At 41.2% G+C, this 24,324-nt stretch overlaps 1 protein-coding gene across 4 annotated transcripts in view; it reads left to right on the forward strand.

The window, feature by feature from the left end:
* LOC139627665 (SH2 domain-containing adapter protein F) overlaps nt 1-24,324 on the forward strand; it is a 97,258-nt gene that overhangs the window by 65,333 nt on the left and 7,601 nt on the right. Inside the window, exons 3-6 of one of the 4 annotated variants that reach the window (XM_071488657.1) lie at nt 2,987-3,205; nt 13,608-13,754; nt 19,875-20,049; nt 20,241-20,360. In XM_071488657.1, coding sequence (XP_071344758.1) covers nt 2,987-3,205; nt 13,608-13,754; nt 19,875-20,049; nt 20,241-20,360 — 661 coding nt within the window. Of the gene's footprint in view, nt 1-2,986; nt 3,206-4,060; nt 4,160-13,607; nt 13,755-19,874; nt 20,050-20,240; nt 20,361-24,324 lie in introns of all 4 variants that reach the window. The other 3 variants (XM_071488658.1, XM_071488659.1, XM_071488661.1) reach the window with 3 other exon arrangements.

Below are 24,324 nucleotides of genomic sequence, written 5' to 3' on the forward strand. Positions count from 1 at the left end.
AAAGGCCAAGGAGGTGAAGGGCAAAAGGCAAAAGAAAGGAAGTGCAGCATCTGGACAGGAACTCTGACATCCGTGGAGGGGGAGGCACATCACGGGAGGGTGTGGTGCATGACCTCTCACCCTAAACAGAGGGTAGAGGTCAAAGACTGAAGATAGACTGCAGCTGTGTTGCAACATGCAACCCCACTGTCATGCCAATCACTGTAATTTGCCTAGACGGATGTGTCCCCACCCAGTTTACCAAGCATGCCTCAACAGGAGCTGACAGAAAGAAAAGAGGGAAGGATGGAAGGAAACAAGGAAGGAAGGGAGCTTAGAAGGAAGAAAGAAATCAAAACAGACAGCAGGAGGAAGGGAAGGAGGACAACAAGACTCCTATCTCCATGCACAAGGCCTCATTCTTGGGAGCTAGCTGGGGAGGGTCTCAATCCACCGCAGCAGTTTATCGAAGGCAGCGTGCCTCCAATTAAAGGGTTCTTACCCCCCACCCCCACCCCCCCAATTTTACCCTATATGGCAGCCTCCCTCTGCCTCTTTTACCCTCTTCTGGAGCTATTTGTTCTTCTGCAGGGGAGGTAGAACCTAATCATGCCAGGATCTCATAATACCAAGTCTTTTAACTGCTAAGATCAAAGAGTGCAAGTTTGCCTAATGCAGGATTACACTGAGATACGGGACCTGGCAGCCTCACCTCACTCCACCCCTCCACCTCCACCACCACCAGCGGCGGGTAGCTCCATTAAGGCTCAACGCATTGCTCATTTTTCCGCAAGAGCTCCCTTGGGCTAAGAGGCAATTATGCAGTAGTGTGGCATAATATTTCATTCTCTTCACATTGCATTACTCTATGGTGGTGCTGGCCGCTAACAGCTTCATGTGGCCCAGGAGGAAGGGTGCAGGCTGCTAACAACTTCATATGAGTAGAGGGAGATTGAAGAGGGGAGGAGGAGGCAGAGGAAAAGGGAGAAAAGGAGAGTTCTCAAGGGCATGATGCTTCATTAGGAGTCAGGTCTGTTTTACCTCTCTGCATAGAGTATAAAAGGGTTACATTTATGTTGCATGCATCCTAGTTTAGGTTATGTTAAAGATTTATAACATTAAAGAAGAACAATAGCATGAATTTATGCACTGGATTCAAGATTGTGAACATTAAATGCAAGATTTTAAGGGAAAAAGTCATATTCAGGAAAACACTGAATCTTGAATCTGATTTCCTTTTGCAGCGTTCTTCAGGGTCTAGGTGTCTAGAAAAAAACTACCTAATAAATCCTATTCATGATTCCACATATAGAAAGTATAGACAAAGCTCCATCTGCGGACAAGCCAGGCAGCTGGAAATGTTTAAAAAGGGGGGAGAACTGGTGCATCACAAAACAAAACCTGCATGTCCCTTTCTGCAACATGTGAAGATTTCACAACAAACGCCGCTATGCCCTCATTTGTTTTTTCCCTACCACTATGATAGATAAAATCCCCACCATATTGAAAGACTAGTAGCTTTCTGGTCCAATGATTTCTTTTCTGCCAAGTACTCTCTCACCCTTCATCTTTAGATGAGTGGCACATGATGCAAAGTAGCTGCTTTTCAAAGGTTGCACTTCAAGCTGTTAAGTACAATATGTATATTTATTCTTACTGTAAAGGAAATCTCTTACCTCCATCTGAGGTTGTAAACTTATGTGACAATTGACCATTTTGAGGAATTTGACACTGGCTTAAGTATGCTGATGCTGGTTGGTGGTCAGTTGGTCTGTCTGCCAGCCTATTCGATACTGTAGTCCAGAACAAGAAATCAGTTGCTCTGATTAGCATAAAATCTATAAACAAAGATGAAGGCCCTTTTTCTAGTAGGACCTTCAGGGCACACATTTTTAGCCCCACCAGTGTTAAGGCTAAGAATGACAAAAGTCATCTGTATATGGTTGATTTTTTTTCCCCTAATACTTAATTATTAGTTTAGTTTCTACTATATGCTAGACCTCATTTCTGAATTCATTTCATTCATAAGTACTTTGTTTGGGAGAAAAACACTGATCTTGAGAAATGTCATAGTGACACTCTGCGTTCACTGTTGATCTTTTGTAATTCTTCACAGAATATTACGACCAAGAGGAAATTTGGGGCACTATGGGGTGTTACCAGAATTTAAGAAAGAAAACAGTACCATTAACGTGGACATTCATCTGCTACTGGTTTCAGAGTAACACTGAAAGTTTAGCATGGTGTTCATAGTTTTTAGGTAGAAGCACAGAGGGAAGAAGGTGAGAAAGGACACTGGTGCTCTCTCTCTTCACCTCTGTTCTGACAGAGCAGGCATGTGGAGCCCGGGGCGAGGCTGTTCAGAACCGTTGTGTGGTTTTTAGTATTCAGGGAGGTCACACTGTGTGCTTTTGCAGATGCACAGCTTCTGAGGCCCCCCTCCTCTCCCGTTATTTCAACTCTGTCTTCGGCTTCCCTTTATGTGATCAGTTCAGAAACGGCAAACTGTCACCATAATTCACTTCATGTCAGAGGCCCCTGCCTTACCGTCCACACATCTTATCACCCTGCACATATCTGCTCCCAGACTACTGCTGGTTGGGGGATTTACACTTGAGATATAAAATGAGGGTTAGAGCGGGAGTGGCCACCAAGCATTTATGTTGTTGACAGGCCTGTGTACCTGTGATCACAGCAAGATTTCAGCCATGCTGTATAGTAAGAAGAAGGGCATGCATCTGAAACTGTGTCCATGAAGCTCTTTCGTCTTCGATCTAATCATTTTAAATACCTTCCCACATTCATCATTTCTGTATGCCATACAAGAAATGTGCAAGTCAGCCTATATAAAATGTGTTGCTTTAGATGCCTCTTGTAAGTGCATCTACGGTCATAAATGCTCATTTCTCATATGCTGACAGTGTTCTTCCCCACTGAGCCATTTTCATCTATAAAGTTTTATTTCAGAGACCTAGCATTAATGACCAGCCTTTCTCCTTGTTTGTAGAAATACGATCTGGTGGACGAGGGCCTAAGGAAGGACCTGTGAGGCAGCTGCCCCTGTACGACACTCCATACGAGCCAGCTGAGAATGGTGGCGACTCGGATCCTGAGCGTTCGCGCTGCCCAAGAGAAAGCCGACTGCCCCAGGATGATGAGCGACCCCCCGAGGAGTATGACCAGCCCTGGGAGTGGAAAAAGGAGAGGATTTCCAAAGCGTTTGCAGGTAAAATAAATGAAAATAAATATATGACACAGAGAGAAGAAGCTGAAACAAGTCAGTAACTTATATGAGGACATTTGAGGTAAAAACACACAGCTTCTTCGCTTTACTCTTTCTTAGAGGAACATTTTAAAGTACACACTGTTGTTGAAACAGACTGAAAACAAGCTTTCCTCATCCTAATTGAAACGAAACATTTTAACTTGTTTCAGCTATACCTGTTGCATACTGTACCATATGATGTCAAAAGCTCAGACAGTGAATCTGCTTATGTTCAATTTCAATTTAGCAATGACTGTATTTCAGTGAGGGTTGCCTTCTTTGAATTTCAAGCTTTTAACACCGTTAAATTTGAAATCATTTCTTTTCTGCTTAACTAACTCAGGTGTCTGTTTTTCCAGCTCTAACAAATTTGATTATAGCTTCTGCCAGGTTTGAGGTTTCTGCTGCTGCTGCTGCTGCTGCTGCTGCTGCTTTAAACTCTGTTAACACTCCTTTTTATCCTCTGTTAAAGCACCCGCTAAGTTCATTTGCAGGTGTCCAGTATATTGTTTGATCCAACTGCTGTCTGTTTAAACTAAGTTGATATCTATTCTGCTCAGGGGGGCATGATTGGTTGTGCAGGTGCATGTAGGTGCAGGTAGTCTTTGTGTTTTGGGAGCTTCAGCATGGCTAACACAGCCATAACATCAAACAGGGCTGTTCCCGGAAACAATATGGCACCCCAAATTAAAAAAAAAAAGAAAGAAAAAAAAAAAGCCTAGCCTTTTAACTGATTAAAGAAAATCAGCAACCTTTGAATCTATTTTTCATCGCCCCTTTTCTCTTTATATTTTTTTCTTTTTCATCCTTGAACAGCTCTGCTTTGTTATGACTGCATTAGCTACGAGGGCTCTGTAAGTGGCACTGGATCAGGTCCCCACAGAAGAAAGGACTGCACCTCTAAATCCCTCACAGGTACCAGTGGAGACGGGGCTGGGGAGTGTCTCTTGTCTGTCTGTAATATATCCATGTTAGAGCTGTGACAGTGAGGCCTGAACCCTCTTGGTTGCACTAAACCTTGCGGTTTTTGGATTTATTTCTCACTCTGCAACACCAAAGTTAAATATGTCATTAACACTGATGTTACACACATGTTTTGCGATTTGATTACCACTGAAAAATCACATGAGCCCTAAATTTCTAAGCCCTAAGTTCTCAAAATAAACTGTCAGATCGAGAAAAGGTCACCCCCTTCAAATACAAATCACCTTGCTTTGAACATTTTCTTGATTCAAATGACATTATTAGGATGCCACTGATGTGATTGCCTAGTGCTTGAAGTGGACTAAAAATGGCAGAGCCACTGGTCCTCAAATCAGTCCTGCAGTGGCCACAAGAGTGTAACAAGTGCAATAAGTGCAGTAAAACTTCTTGTTGCTCAGAAGAAGGAGGGGTAATGGGGTTTATGGGTTTGAGTGAGTGAATTTGTGTTGACTCACCTTAAGCTTCACCTCCAAGGGAGCTGTGGAAATAATTAACACTGCATTAAAAACATTTAAATTGTGTATTTTCTTCTCTGGGGATGTTCTGTGCACAAACTAGAGCAAAGTGTGCTCATCTGTGCTGCCCATTGTACAAAGCTCACACTATTTTTAACCATCTGTGCAAAAAGACACAAATATACACACCCAAACAGCCAAAAAGGCTCTTACTGAGGCACTTTCCCAGTTTAATGGTGAAGATAGCATTCAAGGGACCAACTTCAGAAAGCAGATGTTAACAAGAACAAACATTTAAATAACCATGTTTTAGCTCAGTTGTATTTCTACTATGACAGTATTTATTCATTTAGCTGTATCTGGTTTAAGATTCAGAAAGTCTTGAGTGTGAATGTGTAGTCTGTGTGAAAACATCAGGATGAGTAAATCATCAATGATGATCGATTTCTTTTTCTTAATTACAGCCAAATGAAAGAAGCCATTAAATATGTATGACCTGAAGGCTCATTAATTATTAGTAATTGAGTTTTACAGAAGTGTAAATAAAAATGTCCCAAAGCAGGACATTGAATGATAATAATGCAAATAAATTTTCATCTTTTACTTTTTTTATCCTTTTATTATTATTTTTCTATTTCATTCGTCTTTTAATCTCCCATCTGTGTGTTTTGGGAACACAGCACAACATTTACATGGGATTTCTATAAAGAAAAATTGAGAAAGTCATTAATCCATTATGGTGTGGTGCTGCTTTAGAGAGCTGGAGGTGGATCTCATTTTTGTAATGTCTCAAACACAAATTCTGTGAGTTATTAATTCCATGTTGAGTGATGAGCCTCATGACATCCTATAAAAAATATATAAAATTGTAGCATCAAAATTTGCTTCTTAAAGATCCAGCTGGCCTGCGTTTGTAGATGTTAACATTACTCACCAAAACCATCTGAATAGCACAGTGATAGTTCTGCTTAATTATTAAGGGGAGCCATAGCAGCAGCTGCAGCAGGGGAGCGGAGAGAGACAGAGAGGATGCTGAAGTGGACGTCACTGTAATATGTAACATAGTTAAATGTGCGTGAAGTGTGGCATAACGTGGCATTAAATGGTAGCGAGCTCGTGAATCTCATTTGCAGAAGAAGAAAAAGAGGCTCAAGAGAGTATTTAGTGCAAGCCTGCAGGTGATGAGAGGAACACTTTATACCAGCCTACCTCCTTCCTCAAATATAGCATCACTTCTCAGTATGTAAAATGATCACTTGGTTACAGAATAAATGACATGATAGATGGATTCTTTGCAATGTGGCACCAGTCCTGATTTACAAAGAGCTTATTCGTGTTTGAGCAGGCTCATAGGTTTGTCTATTCATACATCATCTTTCTATGTTTTCCTAATTTTTTGTCACTTCATTCCCGTTTCTTGTTTACTGCGGTGTATTCTAGGCACTGAGGTCTTCATGGGAGTCACGCTGTTCTGCCTCTGCCAGTGATTACTTAAATAAGGGATGCTGCATTCTTAATCACTTTCCTTCTCTCCCTCATTATTTTTCTGTCAAGCGGCACTCAGAAGAGTTTGGTTAGGGCGCTATTTACTAATACATCCCTCTTTCAACTCCCCCTTTACACACAGTGTCCCTCTTTTGATGATGATTAATTTAATTTCCATTGGATGTCAGAGTGTTGGCTGGGAATTGAAGAGATAAGTCTTTAAGTTGTCTTTCAAAGTAAGAAAGCTGCAGACCAAAAAGTGCTTTGATTTACTGCACGTCTTCATTCTGTGTTATGTTTAATTTGAGTAGAAATAATTCCCCACTATTTGGAAGACAAAAAAAGGAAGAAAGACGAGAAAGACGTCTCTGGGACAAGCCTTGTCAACATGGGCTTGTTGCGTTTGTGGAGCAGTCTCGGATCCAGACATCAAGAGGCTTAGAGAAAGTTTCCCACCTTTCAAGGTTTGAGCTTGTGTGCCTGCGCCCAAGGCTCTGATCTTTGCTACCAGCTTAGCTCCAATGTCAAGAAATTATACACTGCTTCAGCATTTAAGTCCACTTGTGAGACAGTTCTTTAAGACTACTGACAGTCCCATAATTCTCACTTCATAAGTCATTCCTGTGTCATCCCTCTTTGGACTTTTTTAAGACTAAACTTAGAGTATGTTGCCAGATTTTGCCAGGTTATCCTGACCTTGTCATGGAGATTCCTATCTTCAACATCTGGTTGAGCAGCTGTTTTGTAGCACTACTGTTACTGTTGATGAATTTCATCCTTTAAATTTTCACATCTCATAGAGGCAGGATTGAATTGTGTTGCTTCCACACTCAAAGTAGGGTTCCATACAGTTTATGAAATTTTAGACTGGAGTCATAAGGTCATGGGCTTACTGTAAGAGCGTGACACGTCTGGACACGTTTTCTCTAGTAGCTGTGGGATCCAGGTTGGCCTTAGATTTCATGGTTTGTTACAAGTCTTATTTTAAATTTTACCCTCTCCATCCTGTAACTAGATATTTTGGTTTCTCACAGCAGGGCCATATTTAGAGATACATTTTCTGAACATTTTTAGTTGTTGGAGCCCTCTCAGGAAAAGTAGTCACTATACAATGTGGGAAAAGCTTGATGTGAATTTACATTCAGATGTTAAACTAGAAACAAACCAGACAATGTATGGATATGTATTTATTATAGTAACAAAGACAGGTCTTATTTTTATTGACAGATAGTCAGAGAAGGTGTATCCCAAGTTTAGTCACAGGTTATCCACATTTCGAAACTAAATGCACATGTTGTATCTCCCAAACTGGACACTGTAAATATGCATTCGATTTTGGAAAGGTACTTTGTGATTTCACCGTCTGGAATTGTCTTCCACCTTTGAGCTAGTTTGACATGCCTTGACTTTTTTATGCAACATCAAGATAACATTTCTGGCCAAGACTTTTGAGCTCTGAAACCTGTAAACATAGATGTTGGCTACACAAAAGTGGTTATTTCATGTGGTTTCACTACTGCACTGTGAGAACTTCAGTAGGATACTGTTTTTTTATTTTTAAAGCCCGTAACCTACACAATAAATATTAACGAAATTGGCATTAACGCACTGTTAATAGCTGGCCTACTGCAGTTGTTTTATGCAGTGAATGATTACATTATCAAATTGTTTGACAATATTTTGTGTACCCTTTACTTCACTTCATTGCCTGTTGCCAAGTGCAATAGATAACATGGTTTAACTGGGGATTTTTTAACAACTTGTGTGTTTGTCTGACTACTCATGTTATTTGCCCAGCTTGACTCTGGTGTGGTGATGTTGCCATGTCCCCAGATCTCAGCAATTAAGTTAGTAATTAAAAATGTTTTCTGGTCACAATTTAATGCCTGATTCAACACTTTGGCACATAGGCAGACGGCCTGTTTTACAGTCAGTCTATAGCTCAGTGTGCTGTTAGGTTAAAGCGCAATTTCCCTCAGTAATGTTTCTGTTGAAGCACTTTATGGCAGTGTAATATCAATGACTAATGATACTGTTGTTTGGATTTTGGAGGCACTTTCTTGTGCACATGAAAAAGAAAACCTTCACAGTTTATATTCCAACAATTATGTGGGAAATAAAAGTGTCTGCAAACAAAGTATTAACAGACAATGAAAAAAAGATGCATAACCTTACTAAACCGTGGAGCGGGAGTAAAACAAAAAGGGATTAAATAAGCACCAAGTGCTGCCTACGCCCTCCCTCCATGGTGTAACACAATAATGCAATCTGCATATAAGACTATTTGTCTTCATTAATGATAGGAGAAAAAGAGCAGAGTAATGCTCCTGGCTACAGCCCTTTTTCCTCAGCTGTCCCTATCACTGCCTGCATGCTTGCCTCTTTACAACACTTGGTCTGGTGTTATTATTCACTGTTGGGCTATCTCCTGACAGGTATGCAATGGAATGTAAATTCCCTGCCTTGTTAGGGTGCTGGGAGGCTGTGTACTTGCGGTTTGGTTAATCACTCATCCCCGCTTCCCCCCCTCTGGAACAAAAACACACACACACTTGTTACAGCCTCTTTCCTGCCTCCCTCCTGGCTGCTGAGTAGGTGATGGATGAGCCTGAAGGTGAAGAGTGAGGAAGACATATTAGGATTTGACCACATGAAGAAGCCTGCATGTGAGGGCAAGAGAAAGTGAGCTCGCATGTCCATCAGTTTAAGCCTGTATGCTTTGGTTATGCATGTGGCATTCTCACTCACACACCCAGACACGGACACGCCGCCCTCGGAAATCTGAACCCCGTCACAGCAGGAATGGGATCGAGAGCCATTGTTACTTAATCTCTTTGCCCTCTGTTACCTGCTAGTAACTCCTTTCACTTGGCTCCTGGCCAGCAGGGTACCATGCATTTAATACGGGAGATAAGAGAAGGTGCTGTGCTTACTCCCTCAGGTCTTGGGGAGCTTTATGGTTTTTTAATGAATCTTCATGGGCTTAACGACCCAGAAATCTGAGGCTCGTGTCTAATGTCCTAAAATAAATAATTGATTCAGTCACAGTCCTGCGCTGGTTCTTTGCACCCGGGTAAAGCCAGCTGTTTTGTTGGTGCCATGGGTCTGTCTCTCTGCTTGGATGATCCAGTTTCCCCCAGTGCTGTCTGTCACTCCGCAGCTCTGTCTCAGCCTCCTGGCCTCTGCTGCAACACCCTGCTGATAACCTTCCCGACAGCCCTCTTTCATGAGCCTCAAAATGTGTCCTGCCATCTTTCTCTGGGCGCTGCCACGGGTGTTATCTTCACTCGCACACATTGGTCACACACAACAGCACCGTAAACCTCCCTCACAAAGTATAGAAGTAGCACATCACCAGCAGGGCCCCCTGGAAGCTCCTGCTGGCTGGCCGTCACTCACCCATGTCTCCCTTCTCGTCCTTTATAGAAGAGCAAGGAAAAGGCTTAGCTGTCATCTCATCTCTATCACCCATTTTCTGTGCCACTTTCGTTTCTAATACAAACGCATGGTCTTTCAAAGCAGATATGTGCTTTGAAAGAGAGCCGGACCGTATAATGTGACAGATACAGTATGCAGAGAATTATGAGGTGGCATTTCACTTCCCCCTGAGCATTACACAGTTGTTATCTGTAATGATTCGGGTGCTGATGAAACAAACACGTCTTCAGAAGAGGCTGGTTTTGTGTTCTGAGCTCCTCTGCTCATAATGTTCAGCATAAACATCACAATCTTCCAGCTTGTTTTGAATATGCATGCAATTAGCCAACCAAATTAAGCAGAACTAAATTAAATGGCGTTGGTGGAAACAAGCATAGCTGGTGATTTATGGTGCTGCACTATTTACAGTGATGAAGTGCCATGGGCTAATGAAAAGCCTGGGTAAACAAATACCTGGCTTTAAAAATAGATCTGCTCCTGGAAGAACAAAGGGAAGGTAAACGCACTAACAAAGGGAAAAAAAAAGGGGGCTGTTGCCCATTGTTCAAGTATTCTCTGGTTCTCTTGATGAACTGAATTGTTAACATAGCTGTGAAGCAAATAATTAATCAGAGTTTAGTCCACGTGACATCCTGCCAACATCCCACTTATCAAAGCTTGTTGGACACATGAGTAACACACAAAACTTTTTTTGAGTTTTCCTATTCAGAGTTCTAACATGGCCATGTTTGTGTAATTTACTTGAGTGACAGGTACTTTGTCAATTTACAGTAGAATTGTTAATAGCCTCTATTCCTATGTCAACAGGAGGTGTTGTGTATTAAGTGAGGATAACGCAGATGAGGGATTACATATTGATCCAAATGCAGTCAGATTAGATGACAAAGATGTAGTAATCTTTGGACGTATTAACACATTCCTTAGGCTCTGCAAGATCTCTGTTTTCTCTTTCAAGAAAGTAAAATTAAAACACTACTGTCGTTAATTACAATCATCGGAATCAGAACCTCCAAACTATAGAGAATAATCAAACATTTTGTTTGGTCAGTGCTTTTCTGCAGATCCTCTCAGAAGTGCTTTATAAAGTGCATATTTTCTACCCGATATTCAACTCCAGTTTCTAAAACACTTCACCTGTTGTTCACACAAATTATAATGTGCCACCCACAGAGCTGATACTCAGTCAAAATCTGCATCAGCCAGTATAGGTGTTCACAGGGTTATTTATCACTGTTTGGATATGTTTCTCAAAGGGCATTTTGATGGTGGTGGATGTATAAAATGTCTGTCGCAGTGTGTTGAGTCTTCAGGGTCGATGTGTAAATCAGCTCTAGTGTGTGTAGATGACTGCTGTTGTCACCTTAGTCCTAGATTTTAATACATCACTGAATTTGTCTTTGAAGAATGCTGCAAGGTATAAAGATGCATTCACCCATCAGGCAACATGGCAGCTAGAGTCAGTGATTACTCAGGATGGCCTTGGGACCTGCAGGATTTTTGAAAACGTTATAAAGTGCCGCAGATTCCAGTCACCCAAAAATAAAAACACCTGGCTATTGAACTAGTTTACCTCAATTTTCACAGTGCTAAATTATTATTATTATTCAGCCGTGCAACCAAGCGAATCCGAGCCACACTCCCCCACATCATCTCCTCATCCTCACTGTGAGGCTGCAGAGTGCAGGCAGCCTGCTGCTCCCCAAACAATTACACGCTAATCTGCAATGTGAAATGAGTATTAGGCTTTTAATCTCATAGGAAGAGAGTCCCCTACTTCACCCCAAAGTAGAGGAAGTTATATTATCTTCCAGAGTTTCTGACCTTCTGCCATCATTCCCCACACCCTGCCGCTCCACCACCCCACCCCTCTCCCATCAGGACAGACAGCAAGCAGCTCCTCCTTCCAGCCACCATTCTCTAGATTAGCCCCCTGACATCGCAGGCTCGGCTATTTAATTGCTTGTCGGACTAGATATTCTCCAGTTTCCCCCTTCATCTAGCTTGCAGATATTGCTTCTCATTAGCATGTCCTGTACTACCACCATACTGCAGTTCTTTGCAGGGAGGAAGACAGACAAGTCCACAAAATTATGCTCATCCTCCCACTGAAAACCAGCCTGTATACGAGTGACACACTAATGGTTATGAATACAGCTGCATTCTTTTCATCCTAGGCAGCTGAAGTAGCACCTAATCAACTCTCTTTAGATGAGGGGGTGTTACTCTGAATCACAAATGTGACTCCAAAAATCTTGCAAAATAATTGCTGTCATTCATTAAAGTAAAACTCAATGTTAGAAATTGACTTATTAAAAATCTTGAGCCCTTGACTGAGATATACAGTATCCTGTAAAGGAAGTCTGTGACAACCAATGTGGTCTTGAATATTCACCTGCCAATCTGCTGCTATTCTGCTCCTTTTCGTCAACGTCCTCCAGAGTCAAGTCATGATTTCAGACCACTTTGATGGGTTGAGGTAAAGGTTACCACTGAAGGGTTTTCTTGTCAATGTTAACCCACAGTTTGAATTCCAGTGTGATCTAATTTATTGTCATCTAATTTAATGAGTAAGGTAGGTTTTTGGCTTTAACTTCTGAATTCAAATCAGGCAGTCCACATTTCTTGATATTTTAGGGTAAGTTTCAATATATTTTCCTATTTTTGTATCTCGACTAGTGTTCTTATGGAAGTCTTGGGCTAATTGGAGAAGCGACACCTGCATTATTTGTTCTTTCTTCTCCTCTAGCTTATACAGCAAGAACTGTCACTGTTTTTGCGGCTTCCTAATTTGTGAGCAAGGGCATTGTTTTCCAGAAATCATGAAATCACATTTATTCTTTTCCTTACTTTTACCCACTGCAGTTAGACTTCCAGCACCATGGACAGAGACAATAAATTGATCCTAATAACATCGAGAGTGTTGCCTTGCTGGAAGATCTGTATTTGGAAATCGGTGAAAAAAAAATATAGTCATGCACTCATACAATTTTAACCTCCAGAGGATCATGCATTAGCTCTACAAAGCTGTTACTGTGTGTCTTTTTTAGCCTTGACTTCTAACACTAGCTTCCACTTGGATGATGAGAAAACATTCCCCTCCCCACCTCCCATTTATTAATTTTCCCTAGTTATTTAACAAGTGGCCCTTCCTCTGTGACAGATATGCTTTTGCAAGAGCACTCAATTTACCCTGGTAATACCCTGGCTGGACATTATTTAAGGGGCAAAGCCTGTGGAGAGTCCACTACCAGGATGAATTGCTCTGAGGTTTGTTCCAGTGAAGCGTATTGTCTGCATTATTGTGTATCTTTTTTTCAAACTGAGCACTTAGGATAAGAACAAAGTGTATGCTCATGTTCTGTATCGGTGACTTTCTGAAGCTGAGCTTGAGGCAGCTTTATATTTTACAGTCTGCACCTTTAAGGCACAGCATTATATTATTTGCCTCTGTAGTAAAGTCTTGTCATACAGTACATCAAGCATTACATAGAAGTAAAAGTAAGGATTCAGAACTTTGTATTGCATGTTTCTTGTGCATCTCTGTTTCCATGTTCAGGAAAGGTTGGGGGCTCAATAGGATTTTATTGAATTTGAGTTCAGAATTAAATCTGTATACTGACTATACTTCCAGGCCTTTAGCAATGTGGGTATTTTAATCAACCTGAAACTTATTCCAAAGTGGGACCAGCAATCAAATCCCCACCCGACTTTTAGAACTAACGCATCTTCTTTTTCAGTCCTGTTCTATTCCTTCCTTTTCTTGTCTACAGCTGCTGCTGATTCTTGGATCACAACATAAACCAGCTCTCCACCACAATGCTGGCATCCTCTGCTCTTATCTATTTTTCACTTACCCCTTCTTTCTTTTCTCTTTTTCCTCCCTCTGTTTTCTGTCATTGCTTCCCTTTCCTCATTCCCTCTGTTGTTGTCCATTTATACCTCTCGTTCCTGTCCTCTCCTTCACTCCACCTCTCCTCTGGTGACTTGGGCGACACTTGCAGTAGAGATTAAAGTGATCAAGGACCTACCATGGCCCCCTCCTGTTGGGCAACTCAACACCAGCCCTCCCCTGGTGGAGGAGCTGGAGTCTCCCTCCCAGACAGCACAGCCCTCGCCAGGACAGACGAGTTGTGACCAGCACCACCATGGTGGGTGTTGGTGTTCACATTGTCCACTACCTTTCTCATCACTTACCTGCCACCCTCCCCCTCCCCTTCCTGTTGGTCTGTCTGTCCATCCATCCGTAAAACAATCCATCTGTCCATTTGTCCGCCCATCCATCTTCTCATCCATCCATGTATCCATTCATCCAACAATGTTGATTTCATTTATGAAGACTTTGAACAGTAAAAACTGTGTGTGTTCCCACTAAGTATGTAGCATTTAAGTGTGATAGGTATGTGAAAGTATTCCCTTTAATCCGCAGGTCAGTGATGACTTACTTAAAGAGTTCACATCTTTTAGTGGCAATGTGTAATTTGACTTTAGTATTAGCTCAGAAATGGCTGTAGTTTTCCATCTGGATTACATGTGGCAGAAAATCACTAACTCTTGAGCAGGTTTTAGGGCTGAGGGCTCATTAGTTTTAATTGTGCTGAACTGCCTCCTGCATGCCTAATTGCCGTTCGCTGTGACCCCCATTTCCTCTTGTCAACATACTCATAACCATCCCAGATGTCCCTCTGGCCTGCTGTTCTCTACAAGTGGCTTACATGAACTGGAAAACCAAACTCATTTGAGTCTATTTCAGTTCATGACTTGAGTCCCTTCACCTCAGGGTTAGCAATATTTACCATCTAATCAAACACAATGGACAAGTAATGAATCTATTTTGAACCAAAGGAGCCTTTAGTTGATTTCTGAAGCCGTTCCACAGACTCACACTCTGACTGCTGTAATTACCCAGGGAAAAGAAGGACATGTAGCAGAACTAATGCCAGGAATGGGATTTCCCCTGGCAGAGTGGGAAGACTTAGAGTGAGGCCATGTAAGAGGACACCGTTGTGTGCTGTAGGCGAGGACAGGGCAAGGAGTTGATTTATGTCCATAAATCCATGGGAAAGGTTCTGGTTCCCTCTGTGATGTGAGTGGGTTTAAGACTGGCGTCCAGCTGTAAAGTGATCCTTTCTCTGTCTGAGCCTGTATGGCCCCACTCTACATCTTTCGGGTCAAAGGTCACTTTGGCAGGCACAGGGGGGGCTGATGACCTCTGTGACCCCTGTGAATACAGTTACAATGCACTCTCTTGACCTCAGCGTACAGGCAGACCCTTGTCACACACCAAGACATTACTCATCCATTATACACTGGATTGTTTACATCCTCAACACTGGCTCAGCCAGGGTAAAAGTGGGTCTGCATGTCTTTATAAAGGTTGTTGTGCTTTGGCTAATATACACCAGGAAAAAAAACAATATCCATTACAGTTCAAGGAAGTCCGCCTTATCTTCTCAACCTCATTACCAAAATTTAAATGAGGCTTGACAGGGCAGATATTACATCTACATATAAATGGAGGCCTCTTTTGTCTGAGTATAATGAAAAGCTTTTTGCCTTTGTTTCTTGACATGAATTAATTATCCACATTTTGAAGCATTTCTTGTGCCTTCTCCTTCCTCGAATCTGAGGTAAGAAGACTTTAAGAAAATGAACGAATTAAAAGATATCCAGATTTAATTTTGAATACAACCACTAGCTGACACTTTGGTGGGTCATCCCTTTGTCTTGGAATAACTAATTAGAATATCATTTTGGTATTTGTATAAAAGAAGAAAGTATATTCCCAGATGACAGAATCATCAGAGATTAAACTTCTCTGCTCTAAAAATAGATTAAGAAAAACTGTCCAGCAAATCATCATTTGTGTTCCCAATGCACATAATTAATATCAATAAAACAGTGAGTGGTTTATTTAAAGGTACCAGTTCCAGGGGTATCATACCATGCTGAGCACCATTTTCAGTGTGTGGTGCTTACTAATGAGATGCAGACCTGTTTCATTTAACACATTCTAGCTGGAAAACTTAATTTTCACCTCACAATATAGCGGTCGATGGCACGCTGCGCCCCTCAGACTAGTCATCCTTTTTGATAAGAGTACCATTAGTAAATGAGAATTAATTAGCCATTTTAATTAGAAGAATTTGCACAGGAGTGTGTGCGGAGGGAGAAGAGTAGTCAGGTTGTTCAGAAGCCTCAGTGATGAATGTAACTACAGTTGCGGTGCTGTGGCTCTATTGTGGCTCATGCAGTTCACTCTGAAGCCTATTGAGAGTGAGGAGAGTGACACCCATGAAAACTTTACTAATCCATTTTATAGTGTTTTCTTATTTGAGTTCTTGTGGCATTATTTTTGTTTTTGTGTTGTGATATGCTCTGCTGTATTACATTCATTTCATGTTGTTTTGGTCACAGTGTAATCATGGAAATGTCATTTTGACCTCTGTGTTTATCTGTGCTGTAGCCAATCAGCTCCCTCTCACACACACACACTCTCCCTCCCTCCCTCCTCAACCTCCTCTGTTTTTTAATTTTTTTTAATTTGTTATAGAGCTCTTTAAAGGAAGCTATGTGTCTGAAGGGGGCAGGTCTTTCAGCCGTCAGTCACCATCTGAGTGACACTTCAATCTGATACACAGATTCCATTTGCTGCACTTTACAAGCAACAATACCGATAACACACACACAAACACACACACGCTCATATACACACACACACATACATGCACTTGCACATTTATGTATGTGTCTTTGTGTGCAGATGTGTGTGTGTTCACATGGATATATGTGCACACTCCTGTCTCTGTTAAGCCGCCTCACAGGGCTTTTGTTCTCCTGTGGCCCAATCCTCTTGTCAATCTCCTGTCGGCCATGTCTCGGACCGTGTGCTCCAGAGAATGAAAGGGGAATGAGTTTGTTTCACTCCCCTTGATATTCAGCCTTAGAGCATAATTCTACAACAGTTTAAATCTAGTCCTGGTAAGATGGCTGGCAATCAATGCAGACATGGCAGCATTCACACTTGAGCAAATAAAGTGATAGCTTTTGTTCTTTTTAGAGGCTCTCTCGTCAGGGTAATATTCCTCTTGTCGAACTATGCACTCTGCCTTTGGAAAAGTCTCCGCTCTGACAGGAAAGGTTGACAGGGTGAGCTCCACTGAGAATAGCCAGTCAACCCTTTCTAGGTGGAGGAGGAAAAAGGGGTTTAATCAAGGTCAAATAAAGCACTGATTGTGTTGAATTCAGGGGGAAGGCGGATTTGGTGTGGGCACTGAGAGAATGGAAGAAATGTGAAGAGCTGAGGTCAGGTGGATTGGTTGAGTGGGCTGTAGATACACTGAGAGATGCACTGTGTGGGGAAACCAAGATAGCAACATTCATCCTTATGCCACGATAGCAGATACCATTTCCAGCCACATGTGTTCACATTGGATCACTGGTGAACTGAAACACACTACATATAATGTTCAAATTATAATTTATGTATGGACATATAATGTAAGCAGATAAAGTTTAATAATTTTTTGCAAGAATAGACATAATCAGTGACCCAATGATAGCCCTGCACTGGCACCATCAGAAACAGTGGGAATAACAGATCAAAGCTGTTACTGCTCTGTCTCTCCTTTCTTTTGTGGAGACATTCCTCCACAGTCCATTTCACACCATCTTTTCCTGTCCTTGACGTGTGAAAATGCAGAGAAAAAGATAGAGCAGGTTAGAGAAGTGGTGCCAGAGAGTGTGAGATGGAAAGATCAAAAGAGAAGGTGAGGAGGAGAAAAAGTGGAAGGGCCAGACATATGTAAACAGGAAGATGAATTGGAAGTGAAGGAGGGAGAGAGAGCAATTGGCTGAGTCTTCATGTTGTGATCTGTCAGCGTTGACGGGGATGAGCAGAGCAAACATGCATCTCCCTTGTCCCCTTGGTCAGTTTCCATGGAAACGCTATTTCTCACCCTTACACATATACTGTATGTTCGTCCTACTCGCACTGTATTCCCAACAGTCAGCATTTAGTTCAAATGGACAGCAGGAAAAAAAAATCAAGAACTAATGACATCTTTCATGTGGACTTAGAAGCAACACAGGAGCATCATTTGACTGCCTATAGTCCAAGCATCAGACCCTGAGGAAGTGAAGCTTAAGATCATAGTCTTCTACGAGTCCTGAGGTTAGAGCCACAATTTACCCAGCTGTCATGCAGCAGTACAATTTGGCTGTCATTTTAAGACTCAGCCGTAGCCTTATAATGAACAGAAGTGCAGAGGCCAAGATAACAACGGTAGTTGGAGTCATTTGGAATAATCATTTCCATGAGTTTATGTTTAGGGAAACGCATCAGTGAGCCCAAGGCCAGCGAGTTCAACCCAGAGTTGAGTGTGGAGGTGAAGGGGAGCCCCTGGTGGTTAGAGCTGAAACATCAGCTTTCTGTCTTAGCACCTTTATCTGCTGTTGGATCATGTCCCTCCACAGGCACATGATGTGCTGGGAGAAGTTATCAGAACAGTCCTAATACAACAGTATAAAAATACCTGTTTACAAGTACAAGTCCAAGATCCCAGGATCCACCACTACAGGTTTACCATCTCGGTAGAAGTTGTTGATATTACTAAGCCATTCAGATCGTATGTAACTCGCTTTAAATTTAATCTCTTTTAAAGCTGATTGGCAACAGAGAGTTACTGCGTTTCATCGTTGAATTTACAGTAACTACAGAAGGTCATGTATTTGCCCATTTAGCCCCACTTAGGGGTGTTCACAAGCTCAAAGAAATTTGTTGACGTGGTGTTGTCTCTTGTAGCCTTAATTGATGGATTGATACTGTCAGCCTTTCAACTAAGTGTGATATGGGAACACTTGGCAAGCTCACAAAGTGTAATGCAATCCTCTGACTGATATGCAGAGTCTAGACAATTGCAGGCCCTTTTCCATCGACATGTTGTGAAGATCACAGTGCCTGTCTGTCTGCACAGTAGCTGCCATGTTCAGTCTGAGTAATTAAACACTAGACGCAAGACTGGCCATTAGCGACAGAGAGCTGCAAAGGAATCTGTGGGCTTCATACTACACTAACTCCTTCCATCAAAGGCTCAGCTTTGATATGTTGATCTTAAGCCTTAAAGCAGCAAACAATCTTCAGCTAAAGCTTGTCATATGGTTGATGTAGGAAGCTGGGGCCTCTGTTATTGCTTGAGAAGCATGTCAGTAGCTCTTGGTAGGTCTTTGCTACACCAAGGGTGCTGTGACATCAATTATAGTGATGGATGGCTGAGAGAAAAGTGGCTAAAACACACATGTACACACATACAAATGACCACAACACTGCTCCAACCTCCACTGCTGAGCATTTCATTCTTTTGGCCTCCATAACCCCCTGGCAGGAGTGCAAACTCACTTTCACTTGTCCTCATGAATATTATCTTCTCTTTTGTTCTCATGTTAGCTTTTGTAAATCAACGTAAAGGCTTTTTTTTTCTGTTTGCTGATTGGCTGTGAATTTGCCCAGTGACCTTCGCCAGTCATGTCATGAGCACAGGTCACCTCCAGCCCCCACATACCTTCCAACACTTCCCTGTGAGGTTGCCAAGAGAGCTTGTCGTGTCCACAGTTAACCGTGAGAGTTTTGAAAAGCCACTTTAATGTTTAACTAGCAGCACTTGTGCATAGGATTTGTGTGTGCGTACGACTTTCTTTCAGGTGTGCTTGCTTGTATGATTGTACACATTTGTGATCTTAAAGAGGGACATGTACTGTAGAATATATGGCCGTATTTACATATGTGGTTGTTTGTGTTGTTTGGAGGAAGTTTGCGTGTGTGTGTACTTTCTCTCACTGGAATGTGTACTCAGTGGGGGAGAATTGATTTATACCTCCTACCTTGTGTGTACATGTCCTTCAGTTGGATGAGTTACACAAAGTGACACTGTGTGTGTGTGTGTGTGTGTGTGTGTGTGTGTGTGTGTGTGTGTGTGTGTGTGTGTGTGTGTGTGTGTGTGTATGTGTGAAAGCACAACCTGAATTTCAGTTCTCACACATTGCACTGATCTAGTTCAGTAGAAACATTTTCCAGCAGATTATGTCAAAACTTTTACAAATGTCTACTTCCTGTTAAGCACACTAGCTCTTTCAAGTGACCTTAAACTGAAGTCTAGCTGAAGTGTATGTAAAGGCCATAATGTGTTATTTTCAGAGTTGTGACTGTTTTTGAAATGTTAAACATATCCGTCCAGAATAAAGTCTTTCAATTACTGTATTTTCCTTTATTACAGTCCAGTTTGATGGTGTGGAGAAGTCGCGAATGTCTCCCACAAAGGATGGGAAAACTCGCCCGCTGCAGCGACACTCCAGCGGCTGTCTGGTCAACACTAAAATGACGTCACTAGACCACTGCAGCTCCTCCCTCGGGGAGCGTATTGACCCCACCATGCCCTTGGAGAGCCAGTTGTGAGTCAGATCTTGGTGTTGTTTTGTTGTGGCTGGAATTTTTAAATTATTTCAAATATTTTTGCCCTTTTGTTCATTTTCTGTTCATGAGTAGGTTCGACCCTTGTTTGATTTCTTTTGTTCTATTTTCTGCTTATTCTTACCATTCCTTTGTAACTCCTACTCTCCCTTTTTCCTATTGTTCCTTGTAGCTGGTACCATGGAGCGATCAGCCGAACAGATGCAGAGTCTCTGCTCAGGCTGTGTAAGGAGGCCAGCTACCTGGTGAGAAACAGTGAGACCAGCAAGAACGACTACTCCCTCTCCCTAAAGTAAGGACAGCAATCTCATCACATATTGTAGTGTTATAGTAGCTATACAAGCGCACATGACAGCTGGGTCAAAAAGTAATTGCACAAGCTCGATACAATTTATTCTGATTAAGTGTTAGAGAGTTTATAAAATCAAGTGTCTGTGTTTGTCCACTGAACACAGACGCTTGCTTACTTGTGTGTTACACACAGTGGACAAATCCAACATCTCCCTTGTAAAGGTCCTTGTAGACCTGTGTCCCAGTAGTCTGCTGACTCTGCCTTCTCAGTATGGTAATAAATTTCACCTTTCAGACCTCTTGTCTCCCACCTACATCCTGCCTGTCCCTTGTCCTCCACCTCCCCCTGGTAACCCCTCTGACATCATTGCCTCCTTGATTTTCTGATGTGCCCACAACTCAGTTAACGGTGCTCTTCATCAGCGACCCCTGATCTGTGTCACACCCAGCAGAGAGTTCAAAGGAGCCACTTTGATTGGTTTAGTCTAGCCTGACATTTGGTAGAGGTTACTTTAGCGTGAAGGCCCGCAGTGTGCTCACATCCCGTTCTTTTGATAGGAGCGTGCGGCTTTTGTAGGTTTGGTCTGATGATTTTCGCCTCTCCCACCTGTCAGAAACCAGTACCAGGGCAACACTGTTAACCAGAAATTTGTTGCTGTCTGACAAATTTCCAAAACCAACTGTGAAATTTAAATGTCTCAGATTTGAAATCTTATTATCTTTGTTGACTAATGCTCTTTTCACTTGACTTTATATGAAGTCCATTTTACATTACAAGGCAGGCTCAGCCATGTGACATTTAGAAAAATCTCCACCATTCTGTGACGACCTTCAGATGAGATGAAACTATAATATGCTGAGAGACATTGATTAGCCTTTGTTATTACAGCAGAACACATCTAGCTGGGGGCTTATATATCTTGGCAGGGAAGCAACGCTTTTCATTGCTCCAATTCTCTTCATGCTGCTGTAGCTGACTGCCCATCTAACTTCCCGTCTCAGTGACTGATCATTATGCTTGTGCAGCTGCCTCTTCTTCTGCCTTACTGACTGACTCAAAACATGACTTACTAGCTGCTGGCGACCTGAACAGCTTCTGGCTATGACTAATGTCAAATAAAAAACCTTGTCTGACTGGTTGAGTTCTAAACACCTCAAACATCAACATTCCAAAACACACACTGTCTATGTCACCAAACACATACGCACAGATCAAGGGTATGTCAACCAGGGGTATGACATTCAAGCAGGAAACAGATAAGAAATTATCTGTATATACCACATGGATGTATTGAATGTAAACAAATATAAAAGAACTGGGAACTGAAAACATGACTAAAAAGTAAGAAAATAAAACAGATATGGTAACAGTGCATACACAACCTTTTTATTTCAAACTATTTGACCTGACAGCTTTTGATCATCTTATATAGACAATACAATACTGTAGCTGTAAGATGTCCAGAACATATATTTCAAAACCACACAAAAACAGCAAAATATCCATCCACACAGAACCAGCTGTTGTAACCAATCTGGATTATTCATCATGAAGTCATAAACTATGAAACAGACATGTAAGAGGTAAGACTCAAGTGGACCAGACCTTTATCTTCAGATGTTGATATAGGGAATTATAATGCTGTGTCTCTAATAAGCGCCAATTCAATTCTGGAGCACAAACCTATTAAGATATATATTTGTTTAGGGTTAGTTAGAGAAAGTTAGAGAAAATGAATCAGTTCATCTCTTTATGGTGAATCTCTTATTTGGTGAAAAGAGCTACTCAAATGAAATTGCTGATTGCTGGATAAATTGGATGAATTAAGTTTTTTTTTGTTTTTTTTTTGAAAGGAAGACGAGGAGGCCTTGGAAAAGTGCAGAATGCTAATAATGTTTAAACCTTCCGCTTCAGTAATGGCCTCACTAACATTCATGTTTTTACACTAATATACATCCCATGAATGTCCATCTGACCCTCGATAATGACCTGCACTATTAGAGCAGATAATAGGGGAATTCAATAAAGTGTTTTGCAAATGGGCAACTCAATTGGAGGGAAGCTTTATTTCATCTTTACCATCTTCTTGCCACATACTCTCTGGCTTAAAGGCTATGGTTTGGATAAACTAAAAGCAAGTCGTGAAATGCTTTCTGTGGCACCCGTAATAGCTATTTCACACTGAGAAGTGGAAGAAGAGTAAAAAAGTCATGCTGAGAAGACTGTGTTACTTTCGGTGCAGTAGAGGTGTTTAATCTCTGTGGCTCATTGGGGACCTGTAGCATAGGATGGTCTGGACTTTTAACCAGCAAAGGTAGTCTTACCCCATTTGCCAGGCAGTTGACTCCAGCCTAGAGGTTTTTGGGGCCTAAAGCAGAATGGGATTCAGGGGTGCTCTTAAATCTTGGCATCAAGGCTAATGGAGTTCATTTGTACACAAGTTAAGCTGTATTGTAATATAATGTAATGTAAAACTGCTCACAGTTTACTGTATTTTTGAGGTGAATATCTGGCACTAGCAGCAAGAGAAAAAAAAAGTATGGGCACAAACTGAATTTGAATAATTTATATTTAAATTTGCTCTACTTGAATAAGTGAACTAAATAACTACATTTGAATCACGTAATTTGAATTTGCATTATTGAATAATTGTACTTAAAAACTGAATAGCCTAATTTGAAATCTGTTGGTTTGGAGCTGAATTCCAATAAACCTGAAACTGAATTCAATTTTATAAAATTGAATTCATTTGCTCTGAGACAGAATTTTATTCTGAAAATTCAGTCTCAGAACCCTCTATTCTTACTTCAAATTCAATTCTCATGATTCAAATTCAGTTCTTGCTATTCCCTTTCTGATTACTGAGACACACATCCGGTCGTTGAGGAAGGTCGAGTGCAGATTCACAGAACTTGTTCTCATGTTTTTGAGCATTAAGGCCAGGATCCTCCTGGAAACTGTCTCTAAGATTCACAAGCTTAAATGATCATCTTACTTTACAGACTCTGCTTGCAGTTTATAAAAATCTTGGTTACAATATGTAAATGCATCTGTTTGAATCTTTTGTCTGTCTAATTTAGGACTGAGCTGCAGGGATCTAGAGACGTAAATAAACAAATAGTGATGAAGTACAAAACAGAACTGTGCATCAGATAGTCCCAAAGCTGTCTGTGTGTGATGATACAGGATGGGAGTGACATGCTGCTTCTGTGTAATATTGTCTGTGGGAAAGTGAACTTTCAGAGATATTCTCTAAATTTGCTTTACATTACACAGGACGTATTCAAAAAGTATTTCAAATATCTGATATTTGAAAAAATATAAACACAAATGGTCAGAAGAAATATGACGCAAACCAAAAGTGAGAACATGTTGTGGTATTTAACACACTTGCTATACCAAGAAATATTGTGTGTCACCTGTAAACTGAGCAGATCTATAAGTCTGTTTGTGCTGAGTGAAGATCTGGCATCCTGCCTTGAGCTGGAGAATGTCAGTGTCAGTTGTCAATCTGCTGCTGCGATGTCACAAAAAGTGAAAAACAAAGATGAAAAAGTGACACACAAACAAGTTTGTACATAAAAATGTGAAAACATGTTGCTGACTTTTTTTTTTTCCAGAATTTATGTTTTATTTATTAAGTGGCCTTCATGTTACTGAACTTAAATTTGCTCAATTATATTTAAACCTATATTTACACAATTATTTTTACATACCACAGTTTCACTCTTGCAATAATAACACAGAGGATTAGTAAAGATTGGAATTTTGTTCTTTTTTTCTTTCAAAATGGGTGAAATTATAACCTCCTTGGTGGAAGTAATTACATGAAATGAATGAAAAACAAAAAAGTAGAACATGGTTGCATGGCACAGGCTGCTCGGAGGATCACTGCCATACTGTTCAAAAACATGAAAAGGAGTTCTGTGAATCTGCATTTGATTGCTCTTCCTCAATAACCCAA

This window comes from Trachinotus anak, unplaced genomic scaffold (genome assembly GCF_046630095.1).
Source record: "Trachinotus anak isolate AG129_WGS33_773 ecotype Australia unplaced genomic scaffold, CSIRO_AGI_Tana_v1 ptg000011l, whole genome shotgun sequence".
Classification (NCBI taxonomy): domain Eukaryota; kingdom Metazoa; phylum Chordata; class Actinopteri; order Carangiformes; family Carangidae; genus Trachinotus; species Trachinotus anak.